The sequence below is a fragment of the Nannospalax galili genome, unplaced genomic scaffold, assembly GCF_000622305.1.
Source record: "Nannospalax galili isolate Female #2095 unplaced genomic scaffold, S.galili_v1.0 scaffold3, whole genome shotgun sequence".
Classification (NCBI taxonomy): Eukaryota; Metazoa; Chordata; class Mammalia; order Rodentia; family Spalacidae; genus Nannospalax; species Nannospalax galili.
The window spans coordinates 707,650-725,807 of NW_008351466.1; the positions used below are offsets into that span (position 1 = coordinate 707,650).

The 18,158-nt window shown below is 40.7% G+C and overlaps 2 protein-coding genes across 3 annotated transcripts; one reads left to right on the forward strand and one right to left on the reverse strand.

The window, feature by feature from the left end:
* Positions 1-828: 828 nt before the first annotated feature.
* Hnrnph2 (heterogeneous nuclear ribonucleoprotein H2) lies at positions 829-6,679 on the reverse strand. Of its 2 annotated transcripts, XM_008848324.1 has the most exons (3): positions 6,499-6,679; positions 4,863-4,932; positions 829-3,017 (listed from the first exon to the last, which is right to left on the reverse strand). In XM_008848324.1, exon 3 carries the CDS (start codon positions 2,962-2,964, stop codon positions 1,615-1,617), a length of 1,350 nt encoding a protein of 449 aa, XP_008846546.1. In that variant the 5' UTR covers positions 2,965-3,017; positions 4,863-4,932; positions 6,499-6,679; the 3' UTR covers positions 829-1,614. The 2 variants fall into 2 exon arrangements, with proteins under 2 accessions (XP_008846546.1, XP_008846547.1); XM_008848325.2 differs by lacking the exon at positions 4,863-4,932 and having other exon boundaries at positions 1,013-3,017.
* A 162-nt stretch (positions 6,680-6,841) lies between these two features.
* Positions 6,842-17,347, forward strand: Gla (galactosidase alpha). The gene is made up of 7 exons (XM_008848326.3): positions 6,842-7,105; positions 10,867-11,041; positions 11,978-12,155; positions 13,251-13,342; positions 14,740-14,901; positions 15,289-15,486; positions 15,830-17,347. The coding sequence occupies exons 1-7, from the start codon at positions 6,912-6,914 to the stop codon at positions 16,091-16,093; spliced, it is 1,263 nt and encodes a 420-aa protein (XP_008846548.1). The 5' UTR covers positions 6,842-6,911; the 3' UTR covers positions 16,094-17,347.
* Positions 17,348-18,158: the final 811 nt, after the last annotated feature.

Sequence of the window (18,158 nt, forward strand, 5' to 3'; positions counted from 1 at the left end):
TCTTGTTTAGAGTTAAATGAAAGTTGTTTGATTTCTACTTCTTTGGATATTGGAAAATATTGTCTTGATAAAACACAAAGCCTCTAAGAGTCCTATAGAGATGATGGTAAGTTAAAAACAAAGAGGAAAATAATCAACCTTAATCAAAGAAAGAAAACGAAAATTGTAGGGCTGGAAAGACAGCTCAGTGGGTGCGGGTGCTTGCTGTGTAAGCAATGAAGGCCTGAGTTCTCATCTCCGGTACCCATGTAAAAAAAGCTGGGTATGGCCACCCACACCTGTAAATTCAGTGCTGTGGGCAGCACAGACAGGAGGATCAACTGGGCTTTCTGGCTGCCAGCCTAGTTCAGGTTCAGTGACAGACCCTGTCTCAAGACAATATGGAGCAGAGCCTGATAGAAAAAGACACCCAATGTCCTCTTCTGGCCTCAGAGAACACTCACAGTACACACACACATACACACACACACACACACACACAAACACACACACACACACACACACACACACACACACAGTTTCAAAGAGCCCTGTTGATATAGTGCTTGCCTAGCACATATTAAGCCCTGGGTTTGCTTCCCAGCACCGCATAAACTGCATGGTGGCACATGACTGCAATTCCAGTACTCAGGAAGTGCAGGCAGGAGGATCAGAATTTCAAAGTCATCGTGGTGTTTAGTGTTAGAGGCCAACCTAGACTACAAGAGACCTTGTCTCTAAAAATAGAAAAGAAATAGTAAAAATTTAAATTTCAATGGCAGAGTATTTTAAAGTCAATTATAGTATGCCTATATAATAGAACATAATAAAAAATCAAACTATACAAGATTTTTCCAGTTTTTAAAGGAAAATTTATTTAACAAGTTTCACTTAGTACAATACATCTAAATGGAATTCACAGTACAAGGTAAGATTTAAATCAAAGCCTCAGAATTCCATACAAACATGACCAAACTCCTAAAGTATTGGTATTACATCTCAAAATTGTCCCAGATCTTTTTTTAAAAAAAAGTGAAAGTGTACACTCACGTGCCTTACAGAACATTAAACCAAAAAGCTAGAATTAACAAACATGCCAAATGTTGTCACTTTGAATCATAGACACAGCTCCTATATTTGAATTTTACAGAAAAGCATGTTTCTCAACATGCATCTGAAGTTCTCAATATATTGTGGTATAAGAGCAACATTTAACATAAGTGAAACTGCTTTAAAACTAAATATGCTTACTGCTTTAAGTACACTCCTACAACATAACTAACTTGAGGAAAGTTGAAAGTTGTTTTAAACAGTTATGGTCAATACTGAACTTGTTATTACATCCTAGATGAATATTTCAGTGTTCAAAATTACTGAGCTTAAAGTTTTAAAACAATCTTAACTTCCACTTTACAGTAAGCATGAATCACAAGCTTGTAATGCAAAACTGTTAAACTTAATTTTTTTTCTTTAAAAAAAAAGGAGAAAGAAAGAAGCTGACCAATAGTGATCAGAAGCAATTATATTTCCCATTTACCAATCATACTGGATATGCTAGACATCCCTTTCGCTCTATCCAATTCCTATAAATGCACAGCTTTTTTCTGTGGTAGCTGTTTAGTGCTCCGTCTCAACCTAAGCAATGTTTGACTGATAGTCACTGGAGTTTTCCTGAAGAACTTGGTCATACCCACTCATACTGCTCTGACCACCATAGCCACCTCCATATCCTCCACTCAGCTGCTGGCTGGTAGGACCCCCATAACTAGACTGGTTGGATAGGCCCATCCCTCCCATCATTTGGCTACCATAAGCTCCACCACTTGCCCCTGCTGTAGAATTCAAAAAGAGTTCTACATAGCTATGATCATAAGCCCCTCCACTCGTTCCTGCAGTAGAATTCAGGAAGAGCTCCACATATCTGTGCTGCATATTAGCTTTATCTTTTGCCATAGCTGCCACAGCATCTTCATGGGTAGCAAATTCAACATCCGCCTCACCAGTAACTCTGCCATCAGGTCCTATTTCAATGTGCACTCTCATGGGATTAAGAGGTGAGAAAAAATTATAAATATCATTCTCAGTGGCTCTGTAAGGTAACCCCCTCATGTGTACACAGTGCCCTGTGGTGCTCTGGAAACTGGACCCACCATCTCCATATCTATGATCAGACATTCCTGAGAAACAATAATTGAGGTCTCTTCCAAATCTATCAGACCCAAAGCCATACCCATCATTATACCCTCCATAGTCATCATAGCCTCCGTACCCACCACCATACGCCCCCCGCCTCATTCTTTCAAAGCCAGCTCCTCTGCCAATGCTATTATACCCTCTGCCAGCCCCTGGCCTATCATAAGGACCGGGACGTTGCATAGTCATGAGCTTTCGAGGGGGGTCATAGTGGGTTCGGACTTCAGCTCTGCTACTCTTGAAGATTTCAATGTACCTGTGCCCTATTCTCTCCTTGTGTTTCTTTAAGGCCTTTTCAGCTATCTCCTGTGAAGCAAACTGCACAAAGGCCTCCCCTGTGCTCCGCCCCTGAAAGTCCACCGGCAGTGTCATCCCATTTGGCACAATTTCCAACCCTGAAAAAAACTGAACAATTTCTTCCTTGCTACAGCCAAATGGGAGTCCTCTAAGGCGGACGAAGCCATCATTGGCCGTATCGGGACTATTTGGACCTGTATGCTTCAACACCCAATCCATTTCAACACTGTTGGACTTGAATACTTCGACATATCTGTGTCCCATGGTTTCTCTGTCTTTCTTTAAAGCCAATTTCACTTCATCTTCAGATTCAAGTTCGACAAATGCTTCACCACTTGGTCTGCCTTCTCTGGTGTAGATGAAACGGACACCTGATGTGCCATTTTGGATTTTGCAATCAGAGAAGAAGCGCATCACTTCCTCGGCTGAGCAGGACCAGGGTAGGCCCCTGACCTTCACCACGAACCCCTCCCTGCCTTCTGTGCTCAGCATCATGGTGACTGTTGGGCTCTTGGTGGCAAGCTTGGCTCAATGCAATTTCAATATGGCTTAAAAAAAATTAGAAGACTATTGTCATGGAAAATTGTACACATTTTTTAAAAGAAACTATTATAATAAAAATGTACATCAGTAGCTTTTTAAAAAGACAGCTGCATAAACAAAAACAATGTACCAAATTAACTCATTCATTCAACAATTATGTATTCAATGTCTATTATGTATCAGGTATAATTAGTGGTGGTTATTTCTGGATAGTAGGATTATAGGACCTTTTTGTTTCAGTGGATTTTACTCCCTCCCTTTTTTGGACATTCCTGCATATTCTAAATTTTCTGCACTGACCACGTATTAACATTATAGCTAGAAAAATAAAAATAACGATAAAATTTGACTGTATCTGACTATGTATGAAAAATTTCATTAGACCAAAAGATTAAACAAAATTAAAAGGCAAACAAAACTCGTAAGAAACAACAAATCCTCTAATATCCTTATCCTTATCAACAAATGAATGCATGCAAATCAATAAAATTAGAGAACTATTAAGGCCTAAGAGACAAAAGGAAAAGACATTACTGGGAGTTTACATATTCAAATATGTTTTAGGTGCCAGGTCCAGTACTCAGCTCTGATATGTAAGAATCAATAATGCCAGAAAGGGCTTACAGTCCTATTGGAGAATTGTATGTCTTCACCAAAGATAAGAGCAGATAGTATAAAGGAAAGATTGGTTGATGAACTGCATCAATTGGAGGCAGAATGCTTAATTGAAACAGGCCATCCTGTTCAGGGATCCATAAATAAATTTTTAGAACTTCACAGGAGCACAAAATGGAAGAGGGGACAAAATCAAAAGACAAGGCTGGTAAGGAGAACAGAACCTGAGGGGTCTGTTGAATATACTGATGTAAGACTCTTGTACAATTCACAGGCATGATGATTCGGTACCTCTCTCAAACCCTATTATAACATTGGGACATTATCCCACTGATGGAAAAAAAAAACTCCCACACATATATATATATATATATACATATTTATATATGTACATATATATATATATATATAGCCTCTTTGTGGGTTTTAAACAGACAAGTGATGTCATTACAGTCCTCTCACACTTATCACCTAGGCAACAGTGCAGCATATCACTCAACAGAAGAAAGGGAGAGTAGGTGAGTAGGTGAAACGGGGAAATTAGTTAGAAATGACCTCAAGAAAACAGCAATAAAAAAGGGAGAAAAAAAGTGTGATCTACATATGTTAAAACCATGGAATCTGCAGGACTTTATGAAAGATTAAATATAAGGTGAATAAAGGTATTAAAAGTATATAGGGAGCTGGGTGCGGTGGTGCACGCCTTTAGTCCCAGCACTTGGGAGGCTGAGGCAGGCAGATCTCTGTGAGTTCAAGGCCAGCCTGGTCTACATAATGAGTTCTGGGCCAGCTCGGCCTATAGGGAGACCCTGTTTCGAAAAGTATATAGGGAAAAAAAATCTGAGAATATTCAAACCTCATCAATCACAGAAAATAAAGGTTAAAGCAAAATCACCATTTTCACCCATCAAGATAGTAGAAATTAAACAGTGACAATAACTCAACATTATTGAAAGTTCACAAATTAATACACTAGAGTTGAAAACTGATGCACTATTCCGGAAAAACATTTTGGTAATATTTACCACACCTTCTGACAGAAAATCCACTTCAGGTTAAGTACCTTAGGGAGATTGTCTGAAATTAAGAGCAGCACTTAATTGAACTACATATTCTTTGAATGGTATTTTATTGAGAAAAATGGAATATTAAGCAGTCAATATAAAGTTTTAAGTGGTCCAAGTTCACAACTATTTTATAATCTCAACTATGTAAAAAATAAAAAGTTCACATACCCTTTGACCCTGCTAGAATTTCTTCCAGGAATCTGGTCAACAGAAATACATAAAAATGTTCGCTGCAGCACTGTAATGGCAGAAAATTAGAAAACTAAATAGCCATCAACAGAGATGGCTGAATTATATTTCTTCCTTAAAACTGAATTCTATGCAACCACTTCTTAAAGAGAGATCTGCCCTGACCTAAAAAGATTTCCAAAACACATTAAATGAATGAATATTCATAATATAATCCTACTTATACAAATGTGTAGTAAGTGTGTGGGAGATGTGCAAGTACATGCGTGTAATACAAAATTTAAGATCAAATGGAAGGCAAGGGATCAGAGGACGACTTTCACTTTTTATCCTACATACTTCCTTAAAGCTTAAATTCTTTAAACTCACTATATAGAAACAAAATAACAATATTAGAAAAATATAAGCATGTGAAATACACCAACTATTTTAAAAACCTTTTGTGTGTATGTGGTGCACAGGATTGAACCTCATATCTTAACAGTGGTTTATGAGTGACAGGTTATTTTTTTTCAATTTTTTGTGCGATCTTAACCGTCCACTAAAATAATTATTTTAGTGCAATTAATTTTAAAAATTTAAATGATTGCTTTTCTGGGATATAGCACAGCAACTTTTACACAATGTTCTAATTTTGTATATGGATAGTTTATCTGACATGGTCTGGAACCCCGGGGCCTCATGAAAAAGGTGCACAGTGGATTTAATTCAAAATCTACCAGCCGCCCAGTACGTGCCTGCATCTCGAATGTTAACAGTCTTCCCACAAGTCATCCTTAATTCTCAGTGACGGATCATCCCAGGGACCGTGGTGCTGATTTCTACCCTACTTTGTGCCTCAACAGGGCCTCTGGAGTGGCTGGAAGGTTTTGCTTCCTTACTACATTTCCTGATTAGGCCACCAGAACCCTGTTACCTAACGTAAAAACCAGGATTTTGTGAGTTAAGAATTTGTGTACTTATACATGTGTTACACTTACACTTTTAGTAACTGCAACCACTAGAGTTGAGTAGCGCTGAACTGTGTCTCTTTTAAACGAATATATTACTTTTTCAAATGATCAAAATTCAACACGCAGTTTGTTATAAGCAGAAAAACAAACGTTCAAATAATTAAGTGAAAACATTTATTGGGCGCTTCTCGAGCACGCATCACTTGCCTAGCTCTGACTCTTAAGGATATAATTCACTTGGGGCCTTTCGCAACAATAGGGCAGTTATGGTACTTTGAGCGCCTGAAAGGATGGAGCCGAACTCCGCTGGTCTTAGGGTTTTTTTGTTGTTGTTGTTTTTTTTTTTCCTAACTCGAGGCCGTGTTTTTTCCAATGCTTTTCATCTTACGGGTCCCTCTTGCGGGGAGAAGGAGGGGAGGTCCCCTAAGACTGGCCCGCACAGACCGATTTACAAAAACACGCACACAGTCACGACCGTCCACCATTTCCCCACCAGGCGCAGCACAGGCCGCTTCCCGGCACTCGGGGAGGGGGAAGGGGGAAGGGGGAGGGAGAAGGAAGGGGGGGAGTCAAGCAAGAAAAAGGCGGAGGCGGCCCCAAGACCCCGCTCTGCTCTTCCTTATCACCACCCCAGGGTCCCCAGTTTCCACCCACACACCAACCTCTAACGAGACCGGGAAATTTTCCTCCTTCTTCCCTCAAATGGCTATAGCGAGACGATAGACGACGACGAGAACTACTTCTGCTCACGTAAGCGATTGATCACGTGAGCGCCTACGTCATGTGAGATCTCGGTCACGTGAGCAACTCTCGGCTTTAACTCGGGATCACTGAGGTGCCGCACTTCCTTCTTATTTGGAAATGGGGTGGGCCAATGTGAAGAGAGGGCCAGTATGATTGGTTAATGGTACGTCTTACGTGATTGATCATTGGTCCACCTCTAGAGATAACCGTCCAGTTGCCAGAGAAACGATGGCGTCATTATTGAAAAGCTCATCGGTGATTGGTCTGCCCCACGGGTAAACTTAAGCAGAGGTTACCTGCAGGAAACTGTACACTAGAATTCCCTGTGACCATGAAGCTTTGGAGTGGAGAACTGTGGCTAAGCTACGAGCTTGCGCTTCGCCCCTTGACTTTAGTTTTCTGGGGCATTCTTGGGGCCAGGGCGTTGGACAATGGCTTGGCAAGGACTCCTACTATGGGCTGGCTGCACTGGGAGCGTTTCGTGTGCAACCTTGACTGCCAGGAAGAGCCTGACTCCTGCATCAGGTATCAGATACCGAGTGATCCTTTCCCTTTCCCTTCCGTGTATTCGTGTGGATGTACTTGGTGGAACGAATGAGAACATTTGAGCTTGAGGGCTAGATACCCTACTTTTGCTGCTTTTTTTATCCCCAGCAAAATAGCTTGGATCCAGACTAACCCTAAACTTTGAGCCTCTCGGGGGTGGAAGTTAAGCCAACAGTCAACACTTCATTCTCGCTCCATCCCTCCCTGCACTGTAACCCTGCTAGGGGGTTTCTTAATTTGCTTTCTGGTTCCATTGAGATCCTTCTTGTGGGCTTCTGCTCTTTGTCTAGTACTAGCCTTGAGCTAGCGGGAAGCACAGCTGGAGTGGGTAGGAGGGTGACTAAGACCAATGTCATTTCTTCTTTTGGGATTATGGGTTCTTTGGCTGTAATTGAAGCGAGTTAGAGAAGCCATGGGATCTCTGAGATGTCCTTCAGCCCTTTTCCCTTGAGTGGCTGAAAGGTTGACCTGAAGGAACATTACACATCAAAAAGGTGAGAGTTGAGACTGGATTAAACCTATCTGATGCTCCTGCTTGTAAATTGGGATAATATCTTTTTTTAACTCAGGGAACTGACTCTGTAAGAGCTATAAAATAGTTATCTCACACAAGTGAGCTTTCAATGAAATACCCCCACTTAAAATATGACACCTCAATTAGGTAACTAAAACAGATGTCTTTATTCTGGAATGCATAGGACAATGAATTCCATGTTTGCAAATGTATTTTTTTTTCTAGAGAAGAGGTATTTACCTTCAAATTCTCAAAGCAATCTGTGAGCTAGAAAAGGTTAGAAATCTGGTATCAGAGCCTCATGTAGTGGCACACGCCCTTAATCCCAGCGCTCTGGAGTCAGAGGCAGGTGGAACTGTGTGAGTTCCAGGCCAGCCTGGTCTAAACCGCAAGTCCCAGGCCATCCAAAGCTACGCATTGAGACCCTGTCTCAAAAAATACATGTATCAGGTATCAAATATTGAGTGCCTCTCAGATATTATTGAAAACAAGAAAAGGTCACCCAGTGATGCAGCTGCCCCCTCCAAAGGCACCAGCCACAGCCCTCTCTATAAGTTATTGATCTGAATGTCTGTAAAGATAAAAATCAGGATGTTGATCAAACATCACAAAAGAAACTGGTCTGCTAAGTTTCTGACTAAGCCTTTTGTGACCCTGAGATACAATTTGTGGCAACTGATCAATGCAAGTACAAGAATGCATGTTCATTTCACCACCCAGAAATAATCAAAGATGTCCACATGCAACCTTGTATTTGTTTTTATGTAAATAAAAACATTTATCTTACTGATTTCCATTAAAAATGGCATAACAGTTTTAAAAGCTTAAAAAATGGGTGTGGCCACATGCCTTTAGTCCCAGCACTTGGGAGGCTGAAGTGGGTGGATCTCTAGGTTCTATGCCAGCCTGGTCTACACAGGGAGTTCCAGGCTAGTTACGGCTACATAGTGAGACCCTCTCTCAAAAAATGGCATCAACTTTATATATGAGTGGGTAGCCTCAAAACCCTGTTGCCCTGCCTGAATTCAAATTCTACTTCATTGTGACTTTTGGGCAAATTGGTTACCTTGTTTCACTTTCCCTGGGGTGCTGTGCACATAACCCAGGGCCTGTTAGACAAGTGCTCTATTACTGAGCTGCATTCTTAGCCCTTGGTTTTTTTGGGACATAGTCACACTATATAGCTCAAGCTGGCCTGAACTAGAGATCCTCCTACCACCACCTTCTATTTCCTGGGATTACAGGCGTATAAGACCACATCCAACTTAATTTTTTTCTGAATTGGGCAGGGGATGTAGCTCAGTTGATAAATGTTTACCTAGCATGTACAAAGCCCAAGGATTCAAACCCCAGCACGTTATAAACTGGGAACAGTGATGCATGTCTGTCTAACCCCCGCACTCAGGAGGTAGAGGCAGGAAGGTCAGAAGGGTCTATGCTACACAGAGAGTTTAAGGCCAGCCTGGGATACATAAAGCCCCGTATCCAAAATAAATGTATACAGAGTAGAGTGTCTGGCACAAAGCAAAAAAAAAAGAAAAAGAAAAAAAGAAAAATGCAGTATATGTGTATATACTAAAATAATAGTATATGTGTATATACTATAATTTATTTGTGCAATCTTCTGTTCATAGGTACTTGGGTTCTTCAGTTTTTGTATATCTTGCTCTTGATTTTTTTTTCTTTTAATTTTGAGGCAATGTCTCACTCTGTAGGCCAAGTTGGCCTCAAACTCAAGCAATCCTCTTGCCTCAGCCCCCCAAGTGCATAGATTACAGGCATGAGCCACCACGCCAGGCCAGGCTGGATTCTTTTCCTTAAAAGACTAATTATAGGTTCAAAGGCATGCTTATTCTGATACTATCAAACTACCTTCCTCAAAGATTTCACAAAAATATGTGCACAACAATGTATAAAATGCCTGTTTTGAAATAATATGGCCAACCCGGAATTTTGCCATTGAGTTACTATTTGCATATTTCTGCAGCTGTGGAAATTGAACCCAGGGCTTCACATGCCAGAAAATACTATATACCCCAGGCCCTCTTATGTCCATTCAATCGCTAATCAGGTTGAATGTCTTTTCACATGTTAAACTGGCTCTTTGCATTGTTTCTCCTTTGGATTGCCCTTTTGTGTCAGTACCCTTTTGTAGCTCCAATGTCTGGGTTTTTGTTCCATTTCACTTATTTTTGGTGTAGCATGTTGCAAATTCAGGTGCTTCTTGGTATGAGTTTGATGTTTATGTAAGCTGACATTCAAATTCTTTCCTTTATTTCTAGCTTTTGGGTCTTTAAGCCAAGAAATCATAAGGTTAAGGTAAAAAGCAAATACCATTCTATTTGGGTGCGGAATAAATTTGGAAATCAGAAAAAAAAGGCTCAGTTATAAAGACAGCATTCCAGAGAGGGAATGTGAGGTTGAGCTTATAGAGAAGACTTTATGCAACTTTGTATTCTTTGAGGAAGGTAAAAGATCCTGGATATCAGATGCAGGGATCTCTCTGAAATCACTCTTGAATTCCATTAATCTTTGTATTTCAATGCTAAGCTACACTAGCTTCCTTTCCTTTATAGAACATACATATTTAATCTTTTGAGTGAGCTTTTCAAATCTTTTGCCAAATTCCTTCAAAAGTCCTTTGGGGATTTGTTTGGGGTTTTTGTGATATATTGATATTTTGAGATAGTTTCCCCATCTAGTTACAGTTGTAAATGATAACATTTTCTCCAAATAGGTTAGGTTTATTTCTAAGGAGACTGTTGTTTTGTTGTTGTTGCTGTTTTTTATGCCCACTGTATAGTTCCTTCCTCTACTGAACCTTCTTTAGTTCTGTGTAGTCTGGGAGACCCTAGAATTGGAAATCTCCTGCCTCATTCTCCCGAATAGCTGGGATTACAAGCCTGCTGCCACCATGCCTGACTTCTTAGTTTCAATAACATTTTCAGTTTTGTTTATTTCTTTTGTGGCACTAAGAATGGGTCCCAGAGTCTCACCCACACTGGGCAAACTCACTCCCTACTAGGTTGGAGTTCTTAGGGCAGAGGTAGCCAGGGAGGAGAAGAAGAGTAATTACAAGGATAGTTAATTTTACCTTGTATTGGTTGTGATTCCCACATTATTACTGCATTTTTTAATAAATTGTGAAATTCCAAGGTGCCTTAAAATGGGAATACTTAAGCATTCATCTAATAAATTGTAATGATTACTGCAATTTCTTTATCAGTGAGCAGCTCTTCATGCAGATGGCAGAGCTCATGGTCTCCGATGGCTGGAAGGATGCAGGTTATGAATACCTCTGCATAGATGACTGTTGGATGGCTCCTGAAAGGGATTCACAAGGCCGACTTCAGGCAGACCCCAAGCGCTTTCCTGGTGGCATCCGCCACCTAGCTAATTATGTGAGTGTCTGATTTTTTTTTTTCATTTAGGGATGTATACTTAGAGATGCTTATTGAGAAACAGCTCATGTGACACTTAGAAAATGGAATGTTTGCTATTCTGAACAATAAATTCCAAGGCTTATTATGTGGAATTATCATTCCATCAGCCTGTACTTGTGTTGTAATAGCCCCTGAGGCCTATCTTAGAGAAGCAGTATTTTGCTGAAACCTTTGAGTTCTCTAGGAGAAAAAGAGAACTTGGTTGTGTCATATGTGTTCCTGTATCTCCATAGAAGCTTGGGAAGCTGTTGCAACACTACGAATACGTTTTAGAAGCTGGAAGAAAATATTCCAGAAATCGTTGCAGCCCAACACTAGCTAAAAGCAGTGAACATGGATTTTATTCAGTGCTGTTGCAGGAGAAAGAGCCAAGTTCCAATCCAAATGCAAAAGACAAGTGAGAATCTATAACCCATGAGCAAATTGTGGGAGGTCAGTAGATGGAAAACTATTAAAAGGAAACATCGACAGTCAGGGGATAACTTAACTCAGCAGGATTCTTGCTAAAAGTGAACTCTCTAGAACAGACATAGTCAAAGCCTAGTTGGCAAGGAAGCTCAGAGATGCTTAAGTAAAATTTAATCAGTTTTTTTTTTCTCAAACTAAATCTATCGCTGTCCTAGAAAATGAGACCTTTTAGCATCCTATCAGGAATGGTAAAGTGGTTCATAGCTTTCACCTCAGTTCTTCGCTATAGTTCACTTGCAGAGTTAGTTAGAACTGTTTGAGCAGAATTGGGGGATTACAAACTCAACTAGAAAACTGGAGAGTTTTCTGGAACCAAGCCCCCAAGACCTGGGGAAGCACACATCTCTCTTCCCCAGCCTTAGTATAAGTCCCTCTTTCTCCCATTTCACCATTGTCCTCCTATTGTGGTGACTGTTCTCATTTCAGGTCCACAGCAAAGGACTAAAGCTAGGCATTTATGCAGATGTTGGAAATAAAACCTGTGCAGGCTTCCCTGGGAGTTTTGGATACTATGATATTGATGCCCAGACCTTTGCTGACTGGGGTGTAGATCTGCTAAAATTTGATGGCTGTTACTGTGACAGTGTGAAAAGTTTGGTAAATGGTATGTTTCTTTTTTTATTACATTATTGTATGGAATGTGTATGTTGTGGGGAGGGGTGGCATGTGCCATGGTGCCTGTTGAGAAGTCAAAGGACAAATTACAGAAGTTTTCTCTTTCCGATGTGTGGGTCTTGGGGATCAAACTGAAGTCATCAGGTTTGGTGGCAAGCACCTTTACTTGCTGAACCATCTCATCACACCAGCCCAAATGGTGTTTTATTCAAGAGATTTAGCCCTGATAACTTCTTAGCCTTTGGCTAAGGTTGATTGAAGAGATTTAGCCACAGGCAAAAGGAAGGAATTTGAGATGAGAACTTTGAGTCCAAGGTAGCTTGGTTTCTTAAGAACTAATCTTCAAAAAAAAAAAAAAAGAATTAATCTTCAGATTTTATTTTATTATTTTTTTTTGTTTGAGACAGGGTCTCCCTGTAGTCCCAGCTGTCTTGGAACTCACTATGTAGACCAGGCTGGCCTCCAACTCACAAAGATCAGCCTGCCTCTGCCTCCCAAGTGCTGGGATTAAAGGTGTGCACCACCACGCCTGGCTTACTTATTTTATTTGTTTTTTGGTCTTTTTTGAGACAGGGTCTCCCTGTAGCCCCAGCTGGCCTGGAACTCGCTATGTAGACCACGAGGCTGGCTTCGAACTCACAGAGATCTGCCTGCCTCTGTCTCTCAAGTGTTGGGATTAAAGGCGTACACCACCACGCCTGGCTTAGCTTCAGATTTTAAATGCCCAGTCATAATACTAGAAATTATTCTCATTGTGCTAGAACTCTGACCTCCTGTCTTCCAGTTCATTCTCTCATTTATTCATGTGTGTGGAATCCCTACATGCCTAGCCATTGGCAAATACTGTGCATGCTTGGTTCAAGGGTTCTGAAAATCACAGTAACTATAACTTATATGAGAATCCAGGATGTCACAGAGAAAGAAACATCTTTCTTCCTGCCTTTCCTCAATACACACACCATCTCTACACTAACCCCTCAGAGTTATCTCTGTATGGACTTAACCAGGCAACCTCTTAAAATGTGCAGCATCTGCTGGAAAGTCCCTTCTTTCCCTTATTTTTATCCATTGTTTTCTCACACAGGTTATAAGTACATGTCCTTGGCCCTGAACAGAACTGGCAGAAGCATTGTATACTCCTGTGAGTGGCCTCTTTATTTGAGGCCTTTTCATAAGGTGAGCTAGTGAACCCAGAATCTAAATTTCAGAACTTTGGGTACAAAGGAGACAAAGGTCTCCTCCAAGGAAACACTTCTCACCATCTCCACTGCTTGTGATTATAGTCTCGGCTCCCAGCATGTAGGAAATCATCTTTGATTTTTCCTTTTGTTCACCAATCACGCCTTGCTCCTCAACAATCCTGCCAGTATGATCTCTGAAATCTTTCTTGACGCTGTGAACTTCCTTTCATCTCCACCCTGGCCTTCCAGACCACTGTCTCACCCAGACTGCTCCAATAGCCTGATCTCTCTACTGCTCCTTCCCCACCCCCACTGCTTTCCAAGCCGCACCAGAACTGTCTTCTGAGAATGTCAGCGGCTTCCCCTTGCGCTTGGAACAAAATCAAATGCCATCATGCTGGCTCTTGCCTGCCTCTCCATCTTCTGTTTTTGTTTTTTTTTTTCTCACTGTACTTTTTTCTTTCTGTTTATCAAATACTGTTTTTTCCCATTGGTGTATATTCATTGTCCATGGTTCTGGGTTACATAAAGATATTTCATACAAGTCTATAATGTTGTGCTTTACACTTGCTTGTTACTTGTGCCAAGTCTTCCCCCAAGATTTTAAAAGGCTCAGCTCTTTAACACTGAAATCTTGGACCAGATGCCACATAATCAGCTCTTCTCTACTTTAAAATAGCCTTCCAGTCATTCATTTTCTAGCACATTAACTGTTTTAGTTTCCCCAAAAGAGCTCAGCTATACTTATTCACTGGTTTGTCCCTCTCCCGACTAAAATGTAAATTCTATGAGGGTAGGGACCTTTATCACTCTATCCTTACCATACGGGCTTTGTCAACTGTTGACTGTGTATTTATGGAATAAATCTCTGCTATTTTATTAAAGTGTTTATATAGACTTTTTCCTCAGCGTTTTAAACTTCAGGTGTCATACCTGCCTATCTACACTTACTCATTCCACAAATGACTTGCCTAGAATTCAGATTTTCTTGTGTTTGATAACATTCTGTGTAATTTTATAAATCCTTTTACTTATTAAGATCACTATAATTACTTTATTATAGAAATAGTAACATGCTCATTTTAGGAAGTTTGAAGACACAGTAAGAAAAAAAATTTTCATAATGCCAGTAATCTAGATATAGTTTGAATTTCCAGAATAAATAGTACTAAAGTCACTTTAAGCAGAGACTTAAAGCTTTATGGCCTACTTATGAAGTGTATGTCTTCCAGTAAAATTCTCTTATATTCAGACATCTAAAAGTTACCTAAGGTTCATTATGGGGAGACTTTCAGTCTATAGACTACAGAGTCTACCAGTGCCTCCTGTAAATTAGTTTGTTTTCATCTCATAGGGAAGCTAGAAGGTAAAAGGTTCTGTCTGTTTTTACAGCCCAATTACACAGATATACAACAGTACTGCAATCACTGGAGAAATTTTGATGATGTTTATGATTCCTGGGGAAGCATAAAGAATATCTTGTCCTGGACAACAACTAACCAAAAGGAAATTGTTGATGTCGCTGGACCAGGGGGTTGGAATGACCCAGATATGGTAAAGACCTGAGCCCTCCTTGTTCAAAACTTGGTGGTGGTTGTTTGTGGGAGGTGACTTTATTCTTCTTTGGTGGTAATGGGGTCTGAACCAAGGGCCTAGCACATGCCCAGCAAACTGTCTAGCACTGAACTACACACCTCGGAAGAGACTTCTGTGAGTTACTTACATCAGAGTGCTATGGAAAAATGATTCTCTCAATGGATCGTTTAGGGAACTTTAAAAATGTTCGAATAGACATGATGGTACCAGTTTCTAATCTCAGTTCTTCGGAGGCTAAGGCAGAATTGCTCCAAGTTCAAGACCAACCTGGGCTACATAAGACATGTCTTAAAAAAAAAAAAGTTTAATCTTCTCCCATCTGAATGATTTCACTCTTTGTCCTAGTTAGTGATTGGCAACTTTGGGCTCAGCTGGGATCAGCAAGTGACACAGATGGCCCTCTGGGCTATCATGGCAGCTCCTCTGCTCATGTCCAATGATCTCCGACAAATCAGCCCTCAAGCCAAAGCTCTGCTTCAGGATAAGGATGTAATCGCCATCAACCAAGACCCCTTGGGCAAGCAGGGATACTATCTTAGAACTGTAAGTAATGCTTTATGAGAGACAATTGACTAGGAACATATTATCCTGCCTTCTGTAGTTTATGATTTGGGGTATTTTGGGATGGCTTATTAATATCCAAGTACCAAGTTGTCTCGGGCCTAACTCTGCTATGTAAGGATGTGATTTATTTTATTTTCCCCCAGTGATCTTTCCCTTATGCTTCATGATGACTACAAGTGGTTTATAAAGACTGTTACCAGAGCCATTACTTTTATTTCTAAACCATGCCACATGTCAAGTGCTTGATATTTCTACCATTGCTGAATGTCAAGGCATCTTACTGAGTTACCACATAGTCACACTTCATTTCATGACTTTTCAGGAAAACAGCATTGAAGTTTGGGAACGACCTCTCTCAAACTTATCCTGGGCTGTAGCTGTGAGAAACCTGAAAGAAATTGGTGGACCCTGTTCTTATACCATCAAAGTTGCCTCCCTGGGCCTAGGAGTAGCCTGCAATCCTGGCTGCTTTGTCACACAGCTCCTCCCCCAGAAAATCAAGCTTGGCTTCCACGAATGGACTTCAACCTTAAAAACTCAAATAAATCCCTCAGGGACTGTTTTGCTTCGGCTAGAACAAGCCTGAATATCTAAAAGCAAAAGTGGGCTGGACATGGTGGTACACACATTTAACCCCAGCAGTCCGGAAGCAGGAACAAGAAAAACAAAACAAACAAAACAAAACTCTATTTCCTTAAAGTTTCCCAAAGTCAGAACTTTAAAAACCTACTTCTAGAGGTAAGTTTTTGTAAAGGCTTTTGAAACTAGTTGACCATTTCTGTGCCAGACACTGTAAAAGATGCTTCAGGTGTACTGGCTCATTTTAGAGCCAAGCTGTCAACCATACACAGCCTAGTGAGGTGCTTCGGTGGCTTGCTTACAGCCTTAGTCCATAGGGAAAATGAAACCAGCTTCCTCAAAGGATCCAACAAATACCAGGTGGGAAGAAATTTGACAATCTCAGATGCTTTGGTTGCCTGTCACCTAGAGCTAACAAATGCAGAGGAGCTTACTTTCACCAAGGGTAACTGGATAAATCATGACCTAAGATGCCAAAGAACCTCCCTACATTAGATGAACTGTCCTGTTTGGGGCTCTACAGTGGAAACAGTGATCTTCAAACTGGGGTATTCAGGCATAGCTAATTTCAAGCAACATTCTGGTTTCCCACTTTTTCTACAACTGATTGTGAGAACAAGCTGGTAGTCAAGGCTTCAAAGTTCCTTTACCATCCTCATTTATACTCCCCTTCTCACCGAGTGTGGTGACCCATACATATAATCCCAGCATTCAGCAGGACTGCAGAGTTTGAGAGACCAGTTTGGGATATATAGCAAAAGCCTACGTCAAAAAAATTTTTAAAGTTCATGAGGAAAAAGTACACGCCCAATATCCTGAATGTACACAGAACAGTACAAAAAGGCCGATTACAAACTGAAGGAGGATGGGTAATTTTCAGAGAAATTGGAAGATTCAAGTTGATCAATAAAGAAGTAAATTGTTGGGGATGGATTCGGTGAGAGAAGAGGATAATGGGGAAGTGATCAAAGTATATAAACATAAAGTTGTAAACATTTTTTAAAATAGGAACTAGATGTGTATCAATTTCTAGCATTCAGGATGTTGAGACAGGACTGAGTTCAAGGCCAGCCAGCCTGAGCTAGATTACAAGTAAAATTTCGGGGCTGGACAGATGGGTCAGTGGCTGTTCCTACAAATGACCTGAGTTTAGTTCCCAGCACCCACATGCCTGCTAACAAGCCTGTGACTCAAGTTTCAGGGATCCAAAGCCCTCCTTTGGCTTCCAATGATATTGCATGCATGGGCATATATGTATGTGCAGGCAAAACACTCATCCACATAAATAAGTGAAAAAAATTTAAATGTAAAGTCCACCTTTAAAAAATAAGCCCGTGCGTGTTAGCACACGCCTTTAATCCTTGCACCTGGGAGGCAGAGGCAGGCGGATCTCTTGAGTTCAAAGCCAGCCTGGAGTTCTAGGCCAGTTGGGGCTACAGGGAGACCCTGTCTCAGAAAGACCAAAAATAAATAAAAAGCTAGGCATGGTGATGTATGCCTTTCTTGGGAGACAGATAAGATTTGAGCTCCAGGCCACTCAGTGCTACATAGTGAAACCTTGTCTCAAAAAACCAAGAAAAAAATTAGTTTGGGTCAGCAAGATGGCTCAGGTGGCTAAATGCTTGCCACACAAGCCTAATGACCTGTGTTCAATCCCTGGAACCCTTGATGGAAAGACTCCCCAAAGTTGGCCTCTAACATGTATTCACACACAAAAAACTTAAAAACTGTTGCTAGACATGGCAGCACATGCCTTAATCCCAGTAGCACTCAGGAGGATATTTCTCTGTGGGTTCAAGGCTAGACTGGTCAATAAGAGTTGCAGGCAAGCCAGGGCTACTTTCTTAAAATTAAGTTTTGTTAAACCCAGGTTTAAGGTAATTAAAAAACTGTTGCACCTTGCTAAGCTACACTTTTAGCTGCAGTGTATCTGTAGCTCTGCAGTTTTACTGTTGAAATACAAAATTCTAACCTTCAGTCAGAAGTGTAGGATGAGATATATGATTTGAAATGTAACACTTGTTGGAGGCATTTAATAGTCTTACATAATCATCTCACCATAGTTAAATTGC

Coding starts and splice junctions, on each gene's coding strand:
- Hnrnph2 (XM_008848324.1), bottom strand. CDS start 2,964: ATGATGCTGAGCACAGAAGGCAGGGAGGGGTTCGTGGTGAAGGTCAGG.
- Gla (XM_008848326.3), top strand. CDS start 6,912: ATGAAGCTTTGGAGTGGAGAACTGTGGCTAAGCTACGAGCTTGCGCTT. Junction 13,343..14,739: donor ATTTGAGGCCTTTTCATAAG/GTGAGCTAGTGA, acceptor CTGTTTTTACAG/CCCAATTACACAGATATACA. Junction 15,487..15,829: donor AGGGATACTATCTTAGAACT/GTAAGTAATGCT, acceptor ATGACTTTTCAG/GAAAACAGCATTGAAGTTTG.